The sequence below is a fragment of the Mustela putorius genome, unplaced genomic scaffold (assembly GCF_011764305.1).
Source record: "Mustela putorius furo isolate JIRA1106 unplaced genomic scaffold, ASM1176430v1.1 tig00003834_pilon_pilon_pilon, whole genome shotgun sequence".
Taxonomy (NCBI): Eukaryota; Metazoa; Chordata; class Mammalia; order Carnivora; family Mustelidae; genus Mustela; species Mustela putorius.
The window spans coordinates 62,210,489-62,225,955 of record NW_025421987.1 but is presented as its reverse complement, the minus strand read 5'-3'; the positions used below and the strand labels follow the sequence as shown (position 1 = coordinate 62,225,955).

The following is a 15,467-nucleotide window of genomic DNA, read 5'->3' as shown; positions in this document are numbered from 1 at the left end:
TGGTTGGTATCTTTCCACCAAAGAATCTCAATGGAAAAAAAACATTATGTGAGATTATGTGCAACTCCTTTAACCAAAGGAGAAACTGCAAGAGAGGACAGAAAGGGCACACACATTCTTATAAATAAATCAGAAAAATATAGTCAAATAAGCTAGTTAAATAAAGGGGGACAGATACTTTTCCAAATGTCCACAGGTTTGAAAATACATGCTGAGGCTAATAAAACCAGTAAGACAGCTTCCAACAATTTTAAAAGGAAACACAGTTTTTCGTTTAAATTTTACTTCTATTCCCCCTTCTCCCTTATTGTAGTTGACAGCTAGCAAGGATGTTTTCCAACACATATGCTTTGTGTTGTGGTACGGATAGTTCCAAGGGACCCCACGAAACGTTTCCAATTCCTTCTGCACGGGAAGAATTACTTTTTTAAAAACTTCATTTCATTTTGGTGGAGGTGGGGGTAAGGGAGAACCTTATATTTTACCGAATCAAGACAATATAAACCTCTCCCTATAGGACTGCAAATCCAAAAGGTACTGCAGCACTTCTGGGGAAAGGGAAACAGAAGAACTTAGAAAAGCTGGGCAAATACTAAATGGATTCTGGTGGACAGGCATTTAGATGAAATCCCATGAATATCAGCAAGCAAAGCAAACGACGTCTGCATACCAGGAAAAGCTCAACTCCCACCCCAACCTACTCCACTCTGCAACCTCCGCAAAAGACAGAAATAGGATCAAAGTACCGGGAAGTTCGAACGACAAAACAAATAACCCAGGGTCTGCCCGAAGAGGGCTGTCCACAGCCCAAGGACTCTGCGCAGAAAAGAGCACTCTGACACACTAATTTTTCAGCTGTTCTGGACCGGCACTCCAGTCACCCCCCCCCCAAAGAGGTTGAAACATAAATCGGTGGCCCGTCCACTCCCCCAGGGTATCGAGACGCAGCTCATGAATAACGAGATGTTCAGGTACCGAAAAACTTTTCAGCACTGAGGCACGACACCTCGTACCCGGAGCTCTCAGGAGGTCCCAGAGAAGGCATTACTGTTCCCTAGCCCTGGAGGGACAGCAAGGTCCTTTATGCAGTCCCTGGTTTGGTTTCGCCTCGCCGGGCGCTAGTACCTGCTTCCTCTGCCATCCCAGGGTAGCGAGGACCCGCGGGAGCGGCCCGCGCCCCAAAGCCGTGGCAGCGGCTGCTCCCACCAGTCTCATGGCAAGCGCAGAAGTGGCGTAAAGGTGGGGCAGCTGTAGGTCTACTCAACAACCTGACCCACATCAAAATGCGTTCAAAGTCACGCCGGCAATCAGTGCCGGAAGAGCGCTTCCGGGTCGAAGGATGCGGAGGCGGCGAGAGGAAAGAAAAGAGGGGAGACTTCCGGCCCTCAGAGCCGACCAGCCCCGTCTACTGCCCTTGCGCCCTCTATGGACCTGGAAGAGAAAGTGCAATCGCTCTGCCCCTAGGAAGATGCAACATTTATTTATTTTTCCTTTTTTTTTTTAATTTTTATTTTTTTAAATTTCTTTTCAGTGTTCCAGAATTCACTGTTTATGTACCACACAGTGCTCCATGTAATACGTGCCCTCCATAATACCCATCCCCAGGCTCACCCAACCTCCCAACCTTTTGAACGTGGTTATTTTGCGTGTTCGGTGTTGCCGTCATGTCTACTTTTGTGTAGGTTTAAAATTTTTCATAACTTTTTAAAAAGTTGTGAGGGACGCCTGGGTGGCTCAGTTGGTTAAGCAGCTGCCTTTGGCTCAGGTCATGATCCCACTGTCCTGGGATGGAGTCCCACATCGGGCTCCTTGCTTGGCAGGGAGTCTGCTTCTCCCTCTGCCTCTGCCTGCCATTCTGTCGGCCTGTGTTCACGCTCTCTCTGTGACAAATAAATAAAAAAACTTAAAAAAAATAAAAATTAAAATTAAAATTAAAAAGTTGTGAAACTTTAAAAGTTTAAAAAAGTTTTAAAAAGTTATGAAATAGCCTCCACTCTCCTTTAAAGGGCCTAGAAGGCCCTGCTTGAACAGCCACACCAATATAACAAGAAATGTGGAGATGTGTTTATAACAGAATAAAGTAAAAAACAAAATGCGAAGTTGCTGTTTATGTTATTAAAAAAATAATAATAATTATAAGACATGACCCGAAGGGCGCCTGGGTGGCTCAGTTTGGTTAAGTGACTGCCTTCAGCTCAGCTCCTGATTCTAAGGTTCTGGGATGGAGCCCCGCAGCGGGCTCCCTGCTAAGTGGGGAGTCAGTCTCAGTCTGTCTTCCCCTCTGCCCCTCACCACTAACACCCCACCTGGCTCATATTCTCTGTCAAATAAATAAGATCTTTAAAAAGAAAAAAGACATGACTTGAAAAATGAACTGTCAATTATAAATGTTTTTTCTCATTTCAAAAAGTTCACTGTTGGATGTTAAATGTTACATGTTCAGGCCGTAGGGAAGATGGCATCTTTGATGATTCCAGTTAGATCTCTTCGAAGTGTTTTGAGGGTGGCCTGGGTGGCTCAGTGGGTTAAAGCCTCTGCCTTCGGCTGGGGTCAGGATCCCAGGGTCGTGGGATCGAGCTCTCTGCTTGGCGCGGAGCCTGCTTCCTCCTCTCTTTGTCTGCCTTTGCCTACTTGTGATCTCTGTCAAATAATAAAATCTTTAAAAAAAAAAAAAAAAAGGCATTTCGAGCTCAGTGTGTCCAAAACGGAGCTTATCTTCCTCCCCAAAACCTTCTCCTCCAGTATTTCGAAAATGGAAACCCCGCTGAAGTTGCCCAGACAAAAATATCACTTCACTACTACTCTTGGACACCTCTGGTCTAACCTGTCAGCATATGTTCTAGGCACCACCTTCAAAAATAGATCCAGGATCTGCCCTTTCTCCCCGCCTCTCAACACTGCCATCTCTGCACCAGATTATAATAGATTTCCTAAAGATCTCATTGCTTTGCCTACAGCTCAGCTTATTCTCAACCCTGTAACTAGAGGGATCCTTTTAACCCAGACCTTGTCATTTCTCTGCTGAAAATACTCCATCCAGTGAGTTCGTCATTGCTGTTATCTCCACTTTTGTGTAGGTTTGAAACTTTTCATAACTAAATTTTAAAAAAATTCTAAAGTGGCTTCCCATCCTCCTCAGAGTAAGTGGCTGCAAATGCCCTACTTCAGCAGCCAAACCAACATAGCCTTACTTTCCCTCGCTGGTTTTGCTCCAGCCACATTGGCCTCCTTACTGATCCTCATATAATCAGAGACTTTGCTCTTCCCTAGATCCTGTGGCAGCCCTTTGCTTTGTTTTCAGTAGCCTCATCAGTGAGAAGTTCCATGACCAACTTTTCTGAACCAGCAGCCTCCTCCCTTTCTATCTGCTCATGCTGTTTAATTTTCCTTTGGAGCACTTCTTAGATAGATCCAGACATTTCACACACCTGTTTATTGTCCAGCTCTCCCAATGGAAATGTAAGTTCCATAAGGAAACCAATTTGGTTTTGTTAATTTCTGTATCCCTTTGCATATGGTAGGTGCTCAATAAGTATTAAATGAATGTACAAATGAGAATAAGTAAATAGAAATCAGAGTAAATTACAAGGGACAAGAAAAGAAAAATCAAAGTTTCAATGGTGAATTTCAAATTCACTTTTCATATGCCATCCATGCATTAATTTGCAAGAAAGGATTTGTAAACTGATTAGAGAATAAATCCATTAATGCTGAGTATAACCAATAAACTTTTGTTTAGACTTTCAAAAATTCAGTCTTTATAAGCCTTTTATGTATTTGCTTAAAATACATAAATATGTAATTATGCAAATGATAATTAAATTAAGGTTATTTTAAAGATATAAATTGTTAAATAAAACAGCGTATCTACAACACTAAAACCACTTTAACAAACTAAGCTTAAGTAAAAATTCATGCTCATTATCTTGTGTATTCATATTTTTCTGTAACTATGCTGATGTTTTTAAAGATTTTATTTATTTGACAGACAGAGATCACAAGTAGGCAGAGAGGCAGGCAGAGAGAGGGGGAAGCAGGCTCTCCGCAGAGCAGAGAGCCCGATGTGGGGCTCTATCTCAGGACTCTGGGATCATGACCTGAGATGAAGGCAGAGGCTTTAACCCAGTGAGCCACCCAGGTGCCCCAAGATTTTATTTATCTGATAGACAGAGATCGCAAGAACGCAGAAAGACAGGCAGAGAGAGAGGAGGACGCAGGCTCCCCCCTGAGCAGAGAGCCCAACATGGGACTTGATCCCAGGATCCTGGGATCATGACCCAAGCCAAAGGTAAAGGCTTTAACCCACTGAGCCACCCAGGTGCCCCTGAATATATTATTTTTATTAATCACTTTTAATCAAAATAATCAACTTTTCTTTATTCCAAAAGGAAAACTGGAAGACAGAAAACCAAGAACTGTCTAGCTAAATTTTTATGTTATTATAGATTATCTCTGTTAAGGGGTGTGTGTGTGTGTATGTGTTTAGAGAGAGCAAGCTTGTTGGGGGCAGAAGGCAGAGATAGAAAGAGAGGATCTTAAGCAGGCTCCACGGCCAGTGCAGAGCCCTATGCAGACTGGATCTCACAACCCTGAGATCAGAACCTGATCCAAAATTAAGAATTAGACACCCAACCAACTGAGCCACTCAGGTACTCTTAATTCCATTAACTTTTAAAGTGGCAAAATACACATATACAGTATCATCCAAAACATTTCCACAGTTAATTCATAGTCATTTTATAATCTCTAAGAAATTTGAAACCATCTTCAGTGACCAAAATCTTGTATCAGTTTTTACTTAGAAACTATCCAAGTATGGGGTGCCTGGGTGGCTCAGTGGGTTAAGTCTCTGCCTTCAGCTCAGGTCATGATCTCAGGGTCCTGGAATTGGGCTCTCCGCTCAGCAGGGAGCCTGCTTCCCCCTCTCTCTGCCTGCCTCTCTGCCTACTTGTCATCTCTGTCTGTCAAATAAATAAATAAAATCATAAAAAAAAAAAGAAAGAAACTATCCAAGTGTCCAAGGACTAATTTAATATTTTCTAAGCTCTGGAAAAGTTAACTAAAGATTTGGAAAATTACAATTTTAGCTAACACTTTCAGTCATTATAATGAATAGTATTATAGTAATCTTGTAAGATTAAACCCCCTTTAAAAGAGATCTACATTGTAATTTTATTTAGATAAACACCATTTTGTATTTTGCAATCTTACACAATTGATGGAGTCAACAATAAATTATCTGACCCATAAAATCAATATAGGAAATTTGGAAAGCTTAAATCATGAGAAGTTCAACCTTGGTTTTATATAAACTAGAAGATTTTATTAGCATTAATTTATGTAATAAAACTTGGAAGAAGACTATAGTTGAGCATATTCATTCCTTTACACAAATGCACCTATTTATCAGAAATATTTCATATAACTTTTTAAAAAGTACTTCATACACCTTATATTCATAATCATTAAATCATATTTAAAAAATCCTCTTTTATCTTGAAAGCTTTCTTATAATCATACTAACAAAAGCTATTATTTAAATGCACTTGTCCACATTTTTTATGCAAAACAGCACAAGTGGTTAACAGACTTTTTGTCTTAGACATTTTGGACTATTTGGACTAGATATTCCTAGATTACACATATGCCAAAATGACTTTTTTCTCAATTCATCTTTAAAAATTTTCAAGTGCTCGGTGCCTACGTGGCTCAGTGGGTTGAACATCTGACTCTTGATCTCTGCTTGGGTCATGATCTCATCGTCTTGAGATAAGTCCCATGTCAAGCTCTGAGCTCATCAAGGAGTCTGTTCATCCTTCTCCCTCTGTTCCTCCCCACCGGCTTGCACATGCTGTATTTCAAATCAATCAAAAAATAAAATCTTTAAAAATTTTCAAGTGGGAGGAAAAAATTGGAACAGGAGAAACAGTGAGCTAGATGGCATATTAAACATTTTGAGTTTGAGGGTCACATGGCTGGATCAATCAGTAGAGCAGGTGACTCTTGATCTCAGGGTTGTGGTTCCAGCCCCACACTGGGCAGAGAGATTACTGAAAAAAATTAAAATCTTTAAAAATAAGTTTGAGTTTGAGGAAAAATCAATTGTAATAAGGCAGTGGCCAAACAGGAAGTGGTTAGGAGGTCTCCACCAACCAGAGCTAAGGGAGACTTTTATAAAGAAGAGGCAGAAGCAAACAAGGAAAGTTATTCGATTGACTGGCGTTAGCTTAAATGGTTGCCGTCTATGAAAAAGTCTAGTTGGCTGTTAGTGATTGATGTCTATAGGCTTCAATTTCTTAACCTTGAGGCATAAAAGGCTTATTTTGATTTGGTTAAATGGGCTACTAAGACATTAAAGCTATCTAAGTCTACTAGCTTCCTTGTTTAATTAATAATACAAATATTAAAGTATTCCTATAGAAGTATAATTACTTTCCCTCTTCAAGAAGGGAGGAGAAAGTTTAAATATAAACCATACAGTTACAAAGCTCTTAAGTATGGGGACATCTGGGTGCTTCAGGTGGTTAAGCTTCAACTCTTAATCTCAACTCGGGTCTTGATCTCAGAGTTGTGAGTTCAAGGCCTGCATTGGAGGCCTAGCATGGAGGCCACTTAAAAAAAATAAAAAAGCTCTTAAGTATGGAAATAAAAGACAGAGAATCTTTTTCATAAAGTGGTCTCATCTTAAAAAAAAAAAAAAAAAAAAAGGCAAGGGAGCTCTCTAGTGTCTCTGTTATTAAGACACTAATGCTATTCAGGAGGTCTCCACCCTCATAAGCTAATCACCTCCCCAAAGCACCATCTCCGATTACCATCATCATCATATTGCCATATTTAGGGCATCATCTGATTACTTTTTTTTAAGTTAACATATAATGTATTATTTGTTTCAAGGGTACAGGTCTGTGATTCATCAGTCTTACACAACACACAGCACTCACCATAACACAAACCCTCCCCAATGTCCATCACCCAGCCATGCCATCCCCCCAGCCTCCTCCCCTCCAGCAACCTGCAGGTCTAATGTGCTCCTCTCCAGTAAAGGAGAATGGAGTCATAAAGGCAGAGTAATGGAAACCTATCACTGAGACTGCCAGGAAGAACTCTAATGTAGCAAGGAAAGGAATCCAACTTGGCCTCATTGCCAAGGCCACATTCACCAAACTGTTACTATCTTTCTAGTCCCAAAAGATCCAGGGTTTCAGAAACATCAATGGTTATCCACAAGGGAAAAATAATATGAACTACAAGCTACAGAGAATCTTCTTTCTTATATGGTTGACTTCAGCAGCATGGTAAAAATAATTCTGAAAAGAGGACATTTCAGCAACATGTGGATATAAAGAATTGACATTTACTCACTCTATGTCACATAGTTTTATGAGTGGCCCCTTATGAAGCTCTGTGGCATAAGAAGAAATATATATTTAATTCAATTTTTATTTACTTTCTATGATAAACAAATTGGGAGAAAAAATAGCTGTAAATACTGTAACTGCTATATGTTGCATAGAAGTTATATAGTTTTAATATTCTTTTTTTTAGATTTTATTTATTTATTTGACATACAGAGATCACAAGTATGCAGAGAGGCAGGCAGAGAGAGGGGGAGGAAGCAGGCTCCCTGCTGAGCAGAGAGCCCGATGCGGGGCTCAATCCCAGGACCCTGGGATCATGACCTGAGCCGAAGGCAGAGCCTTAACTCACTGAGCCACCCAGGGGCCCCAGAAGTTATCTAGTTTTAAATACATTTATTAAAGTGTGTTTTCATTTTTGAATATAATGATTCAAGTTATCAGTGTAATGATTTAGGCAGAAGAGTATTACAGTGTCTATTCTATTGGGATTTTGCTCTATCAAGTAAATTTATGCAAAAGTGTTATTTAGAATTCAGGCCTTATGACAACTTCCCAATATGTTATTAGTATACCAATGTATACATAAGAGGAAAATGTTAACATCTTTAATTAATACATGCTCAATTACTTTTTGTGTTATAAAAATGAATTGACATGTATGCATCTTATCTTGTAACTAATTACAGGCATGAAACACACCAACTAATAAAATTAATAGGATACAATATGGAAAATAGGAAAGGATAAGCTCAATCACGTAGTTCTATTTCAAAAGTGAAAAAAGTAAGATATTAGGATTACAAGGTGATAGTGGATTTTCTGGTCTTTATTCCTCTGAAACAACAAAAACTTAAGGTTAAGATTTAATATTCTCATAAACTTCAAACTTTTTCTAAAAACAGATTAATGCTTGAATTCTAGAATAAAAAAAGCTAAAGCTGAATTTTTAAATGGTATAAAAGGGAACAACTGAATTATTAAGTACCTCGCTCAAGAACACATATCACCTGTCAAAGAAATTTTGAGACAATCAATCATTCAGGTTTACAGAATACCAAATGCATTTTTCTAAATGTCACAAAAAGGCTGAGCAGAGTTTCTCCAAGGACATTCCAACTTTAGAATGTTAACTGTGGAGACAGATTAAGCTGTTTGTGGGAAAGGAGAGCAGAAATATGCTACCTTAAGAAGTTAAAGAGAAAGGTCAATGTAAAGTCTGATGAATGTTAAGAATGTGATGTGGAACAAAAAAGAATACACTATATAATGAAATTATAAGAATAAAACTCATATATTAGCGATTTAAAATCTCCTTAAAATTCAGAATTCTTTGATTTTAAGGTAATTTATCAAAATAATTTCTCATAAATCAGTACTATATAATTTTGCTTTATTTTTAAAATCTTAAGCTAGCTGGCTATATAACACATGAAATCTGATTTAAATTATTGTACCTTTCTTAGCATCACTGTGGTGGTGTGTTAGTGAAAACTGAGACTATTTTTTAATATTTTACTTTCTTATAACTAATACATATGATAAAACTAGCTCTACATTCAATATTGATTATATAAAAGAAAACACAGCCAATAGGAAGATAAATGGGAAAGCAAAATCAGCCTTAAAAATTAGTATGTTTTAAAGAAAAGAGTTTATAGAATGTTTAGCAACTTGAATTGTTGAAAATTAAAGTTTTATTCCTAAAGTATGGACAATATAAAGCTAGCACTTCCAAGAACATTCAGATATCAGAAGAAAGTTAAATACAGTACTGATTTAACAAAAGATTGGTCTTATATGTATTACCCAGCACCATTACTTTCTCTGTTAAAACAATCAAAACTAAAGAAATCAAATGCAAGGCTATTTATTTTTTGTTGATTTTCACAGGTGATCCTTTGATGTTGAGTTTGTCCACAAAAACATTTGATCTTCTTCCATGTTCAATGGCTGGACTTTGATGAGGTTTCTCCCTGAGAAATACAATATGAACATTAATACCATTTTTCAAATGGTAGTTTACAAATCAATACAAACATGAGTAAAAAATACTTTTAAGTTTTATCTAAGACTTCCACAATAGCTTTGAAAAACATATGGGAGATTATTTCATTCACATTTAAGAAAGCAACAGCTGCTTTCCTGAGATAGATTTAACTGCTTAACCATGCTATCCATCTGACTGGCAGCCACTAGCCACATCATTTACATTTAAATCAATTAAAATAAAATGAAGTTTAAAATTCAGTTCCTCAGCTGTATCAGCCACATATGAAGAGTGGTTCAATAACCACATGTGTCTAATGGGTGCCATATTGGACAGTATAGATACATAACATTTTCACTATTACAGAAAATCATTCCAGAAAAGGCTATTGGACAGGGCTGGTTTATAGGAAATGCCACGGACAGGGCCACAGATTTATGGATCATCTATAAAGAGTATGCTTTCTCTAACAAGGACCTTATTTCATAGTCAAACTTAGCACTGTATTTTTTTTTTATCAACAGAGTTTCCAAACTGAGACAAATATTGCCGGAAAGTAATATGGGAGCTAATTTTCTACAGAAAGTATTAGGGCTCTAAATTCCTAAGTAAGTATTTAAAAATAAAAGATCCTAGCTCATGAAATTCTGCACAAGGCTTCTGATTTACTTGATACCCGCTTGTCCACCGCTGGTTCTGTGAAGCCTTCCACCTTCTGCAGCAATCCTCCACTCTCTTAAGGCCTAGAATAGATTTCTATTTTAAGGCCTGGTGAGGCCTCCCTCTCTCTCAACTGTAAATTTAATAGGAACTAGGTATTGTTTTCCATTTTTTCCCCCAGAGAACCAAATTAAATTCCAACTCTAGAATATACACAAAAACCTCTATAATCTTTTTAATTTTTTTATGAACATAAAATGTATTTTTATCCCAGGTGTACAGGTCTGTGAATCGCCATGTTTACACACTTCACAGCACTCACCATAGCACATACTCTCCCCAATGTCCATAATCCTACCCCTGTCTCCCGACCCCCCTCCCCCCAGCAACCCTCAGTTTGTTTTGTGAGATTAAGAGTCACTTATGGTTTGTCTTCCTCCTGATCCCATCTTGTTTCATTTATTCTTTTCCTACCCCCTAAACCCCCCATGTTGCAACTCCACTTCCTCATATTAGGGAGATCATATGATAGTTGTCTTCCTCCGGTTGACTTATTTTGCTAAGCATAATACCCTCTAGTTCCATCCACATCGTCGCGCGTTGGTGGTATAGTGGTGAGCATAGCTGCCTTCCATCCACATTGTCGCAAATGGCAAGATTTCATTTTTTGATGGCTGTATAGTATTCCATTGTATAGATATACAACTCTTCTTTATCCATTCATCTGTTGATGTACATCTAGGTTCTTTCCATAGTTTGGCTATTGTAGACATTGCTGCTATAAACATTCGGGTGCACATGCCCCTTCGGATCACTACGTTTGTATCTTTAGGGTAAATACCCAGTAGTGCAATTGCTGGGTCATAGGGTAGCTCTATTTTCAACTTTTTAAGGAACCTCCACACTGTTTTCCAAAGTGGTTGCACCAGCCTGCATTCCCACCAACAGTGTAGAAGGGTTCCCCTTTCTTTGCATCCTCGCCAGCATCTGTCATTTCCTGACTTGTTAATTTTAGCCATTCTGACTGGTGTGAGGTGGTATCTTACTGTGGTTTTGATTTGTATTTCCCTGTTGCTGAGAGATGTGGAGTATTTTTTCATGTGTCTGTTGGCCATCCGGATGTCTTCTTTGAAGAAATGTCTGTTCATGTCCTTTGCCCATTTCTTGATTGGATTATTTGCTCTTTGGGTGTTGAGTTTGCTAAGTTTTTTATAGATTTTGGACACTAGCGCTTTATCTGATATGTCGTTTGCAAATATCTTCTCCTATTCTGTCAGTTGTCTTTTGGTTTTGTTAACTGAAAAACCTCTATAATCTTAATGGTGTGGTTTCAGCACAGCTATTCCAAAGGTAATCCCAAAGGAGGCTAAAGTTTTGGGAAAAGTCTTCCAAAATATCTAATACCTAATATAGGTGCAAATAATGTTAAGTATTACACAAGTATCTAAAAATTCTTTTACCATTGACTTGTAAGGGGAGTTTTGTTAAGCCTTTCAAATACAGCCCCTCCTCCCTTATCAGATCTCTAGATACCAATATCTTACCTGGCATGAAATGTATAACTCCTCCTACATCCAGATTAAAATTTGTTTTAAGAAGAACTACATTATAATATTTCACTTTTTCTTAAAAGGATTTTAGCCTCTGTCTTCTGAAGCATAGTTTGCTAGTGAGTTACTAATCATGCAATCTTGAAATATTATTGGTTTTTAGATACAAATTCAAATTTGTGTGGAATGCTCAGATATAATATAAAGTCATTACATCCTTCAAAAAAGATACCGTTGATAGAAACAACGGATGTTAATCAAAACTTCCTGACAGAAGTAAAATTACATTACTTTTCTTCTAATTCTTGTTAAAAAAATATATAATTTGTTTTAGAAATAATTTTACCTTCTTTTAAGTTCTCGGCAGCCTGAATTCTCATGACCAACACTTCTCATCCTAGGGTTTTCTATGTTGCGCCACTGTCCCACTGGTTTGTATTTCAAAATCTCATTTTGCCACTCATCATCAAAAGCATGAGCATCACCTACATTAAATATCAAAATAAAGAGGCAAGTATTAATATATGAACTGTCAGTAGCTGCCTTGGCTCCCACATACTTGATTCTGGCCTTGTGCTTCCCTCAGCCTAACCTCAAGACAGAGGCAGGGAACTGCCCCAAATATAAAGGTCTTTGATTCAGGGTACTATTTCCTTTTTTTTGCCTATTCTTCTTTTATTCCTATTCATAATTTGGTTATTGATGATCTGGTTTTTCATGTATTTGCCTGCATATCATGTTATTCTACCCAATGAACCCTTTGACTCAATTACACTGAACTTATACTCTTTCTTCCTGGGTCATCTTCCTGGTCTGTACTTGGGCACTTCTATAACTAGCACTTCCTATTAACCTCACCATTTTCCTGCATAACTTGGCCTACCTCACAAGCTTCTGTTCTCAGTTTCCTAAGACAGGTTACTCATCTCAACTGTAAATTTGTTATGAATTAGGCAATCTAACTTTGATTAACAATAGGTAAATGGTAATACTTGTTCTATCAGATGGCGTTTATAATAATAATGTGTTCCCTCACTAAATTTTTCTTCAACGTTTTCATTATTCTTAAGTACTCTATATATATTTAATTATGACAAAACTATAAAGGTTAAAATTAAAAGTTAAGATGTTGTAGCTTCCATCTCATTGCATAAAAATAACTTTGTCCAAGCCAACCCTAAGAGAATTTTTTTCTGAAATGATACGATAATAAACCATTTCCATTTAAAAAATTTAAAGTGACAAAACACTTTTACTCAAAATACTTTTGGAAAGTAGAAGATGAATTTAACCTAAAAACTATAATAAGAAGAGTTACGACACTGCAAGGACTTATATGCATTGAAGAATGAACATAAAATCCAGAAAATGGAAAGATGTACTTGAAATATACATGATATATTATCTAACAATACAAGAAATTAAAATCTTATCTATACAAAAACTGAAGTGCCCAATAATAATGAATGTTTTAAATAAATGATAGCCCATTCACAAAAACTTTTAGGTAACCATTTAGAATGTTTTTGAAAAACATCATAGGTAACTGTTTTCACAATTATAATGGTGAATTAAAATAGGCACAATATAAACTACATAATAAAATACTAATTTTTAGAAAAAGTGTATGTGTTTACATATACGTAAAACTACTGGGAAGAAATATACTAAAACATGAATAGTTGTTTTGGATTGGGATTATGGATAATTTTAGTTTTCTTTATTCTTTTTTATACTTTTCAAATATACCTTAGAAATACATAAAAACTCATTTTGCCTACTGGCAATCTTACTAAATGACAATTCAAAAGATTCCATTTTCCAAGTATAGAACAAAAAATAAATAACATTACCGAAAATCAGTATAAAAAACAAATCTCTATGAAACAATGAAACCCCAATTTTATTACTTTGATAAGATCGTCCCTGGTAGTCCCCACACATATTATTCATAAACTACCTCAAAATGACACCTTATGGAATGTTTCTACAAAAAAAATTCATCAAGTTCTACCAGTACAGATGCTATTTTAAGAAGAAGAATGCTATTTTCCGTGACAACTTACTTTCATTCATATTGATGAACTCTTGATTGACCTCTTCATCTCCAGTCTTGTTATTCTTTGACTTTTTAATGACATGAGCTCGGTCATGAAGATGATGACCAACAGCCATTTTTTCTAGCCCACTATCGGAATCTCTCATTGCTTTCCTAGTTTCCTTTATCTGAAAAAATGAAGAAGATAAAAATTAAAAATTATTATTTAAATATATAGAGAATGGATATAATTCTCAACTCCTCAGGACCTATTTACTAATAGAGGTTAAGACCATAAATCTACAGCTCTAAAAACACTGGGTATTACTTAGTTCCACTACCAATTTGCAGTAGAGTTGTGGTAATAATTCTCTGATATTTTCTGAACTGCTTAAAATTAATGTTTGGGCAAATAGAACCAATATAATTTGAACTCTTTCTAAGTTGTAATCAAATAGTATAACAAATAATTAATTATATAAGACTTAGTGCCTTCAACAGTGTCTTAACAGTTTCATAGTTGGGAGTACATCCCTATAAGTAAGGGCAACTGATTGATAATTCAGCAGTCATGTTGATCAGCTTGAATCTCATGGCTCTTACATATCAATTCTATGGGTTATAAGAATATTCATGATAGCCAAAGACTATTAATATTAGCATGGTTTGCTGCGGGATGTCTACAATTAAACTGTTTACATTTAAGATGTATGTCACTTATAGCAAGTGAAAATGAAAATGTCTGCACTATAACAATAGCATCATTAAAATTATGTCTTTTTTTTTTAAAGATTTTTATTTATTTATTTGACAGAGAGAAATCACAAGTAGATGGAGAGGCAGGCCGAGAGAGAGAGAAAGGGAAGCAGGCTCTCTGCTGAGCAGAGAGCTCGATGCGGGACTCGATCCCAGGACTCTGAGATCATGACCTGAACCGAAGGCAGCGGCTTAAATTACTGAGCCACCCAGGCGCCCTAAAATTATGTCTTTATATGTAAGAGCTATTCATACCCAGTAAACAGGCAAACTTTTTTTTTTTTTTAACTATAAGTACTAATGAGGAAGTGTAGAAACGGGAACTCTCATACCAGGCTTTGTGGGAGCCAACTGTTTCAACCACTGTGTGAGAGTAACTTAGTAATTTTTACATAAAGATGAAAGCACCCACCTCCTACAAACCAACAATACTGTTCCTAAAACATTTGCACAAGAAGACATGTATAAAGATAAGTAAGTGAAAAATCAGAAATACCTAAATATCAATCAACAGAAAAATAGTTTAAAAACTGTGGTATATTGATATTTTGGATAATATAGAAAAGTCAAAATAAATAAATAGAGTTGCATATATCAAGCTGAATAAATCTCAGAAGTATATGCCTGAGCAAAGTCAAGTTGCAGAGGACACATTTAGCATGAAACTACATAAAGTTTAGAAACCCATAAAATAATTCATTATATTATTTACGAAGCATACATAAGTAATAAAATTACAAAAACACACATGAGAATCATAAGTTTGAGATACAAGAAAATGGTTCTTTTGTGGGGAGGGAGTGAAAGGGAAAAGGAACCAGGGAGGAATAGTGTACTGAAAGCTTTAACTGCATCTAGTATTTTTGCTTAAAAAGAAAACAAAACAGGAAAGAACTTAAAGCAAATAGAGAAAAATGTTATGATTTGACTAAACTGGGTGGAAGGAATATGGGTATTTATTATATTATTTTCTCTATCTTTTCCATATTCTTGAAGTATTTCATGAGTTTAAAAAAATTCTTTTGCTTCAGATATAAATTGAAAATAGATATTTATTTCATGAGACAAAGACTTCTTTTAGTGTCTACTTACCCGGTCAACATGTAAAGGTAAGAATA

General features: G+C 36.6%; 2 protein-coding genes across 4 annotated transcripts in view; both read right to left on the bottom strand.

The window, feature by feature from the left end:
• GFM1 (G elongation factor mitochondrial 1) overlaps nucleotides 1-1,354 on the bottom strand; it is a 43,590-nt gene extending 42,236 nt beyond the window's left edge. The window contains exon 1 of the mRNA XM_004755639.3: nucleotides 1,126-1,354. Coding sequence (XP_004755696.1) covers nucleotides 1,126-1,215 — 90 coding nt within the window. The 5' untranslated portion in view covers nucleotides 1,216-1,354. The remainder of the gene's footprint in view (nucleotides 1-1,125) is intronic.
• Nucleotides 1,355-9,209: 7,855 nt separating this feature from the next.
• The window catches only part of MLF1 (myeloid leukemia factor 1), a 32,629-nt gene continuing 26,371 nt past the window's right edge, over nucleotides 9,210-15,467 (bottom strand). For 2 of the 3 annotated variants that reach the window (XM_004755634.3, XM_004755635.3), the window contains 3 exons: nucleotides 13,622-13,781; nucleotides 11,902-12,040; nucleotides 9,210-9,331 (listed from right to left, as the gene is read on the bottom strand). In XM_004755634.3, coding sequence (XP_004755691.1) covers nucleotides 9,226-9,331; nucleotides 11,902-12,040; nucleotides 13,622-13,781 — 405 coding nt within the window. In that variant the 3' untranslated portion in view covers nucleotides 9,210-9,225. The remainder of the gene's footprint in view (nucleotides 9,332-11,901; nucleotides 12,041-13,621; nucleotides 13,782-15,467) is intronic. The other variant, XM_045088559.1, reaches the window with a different exon arrangement.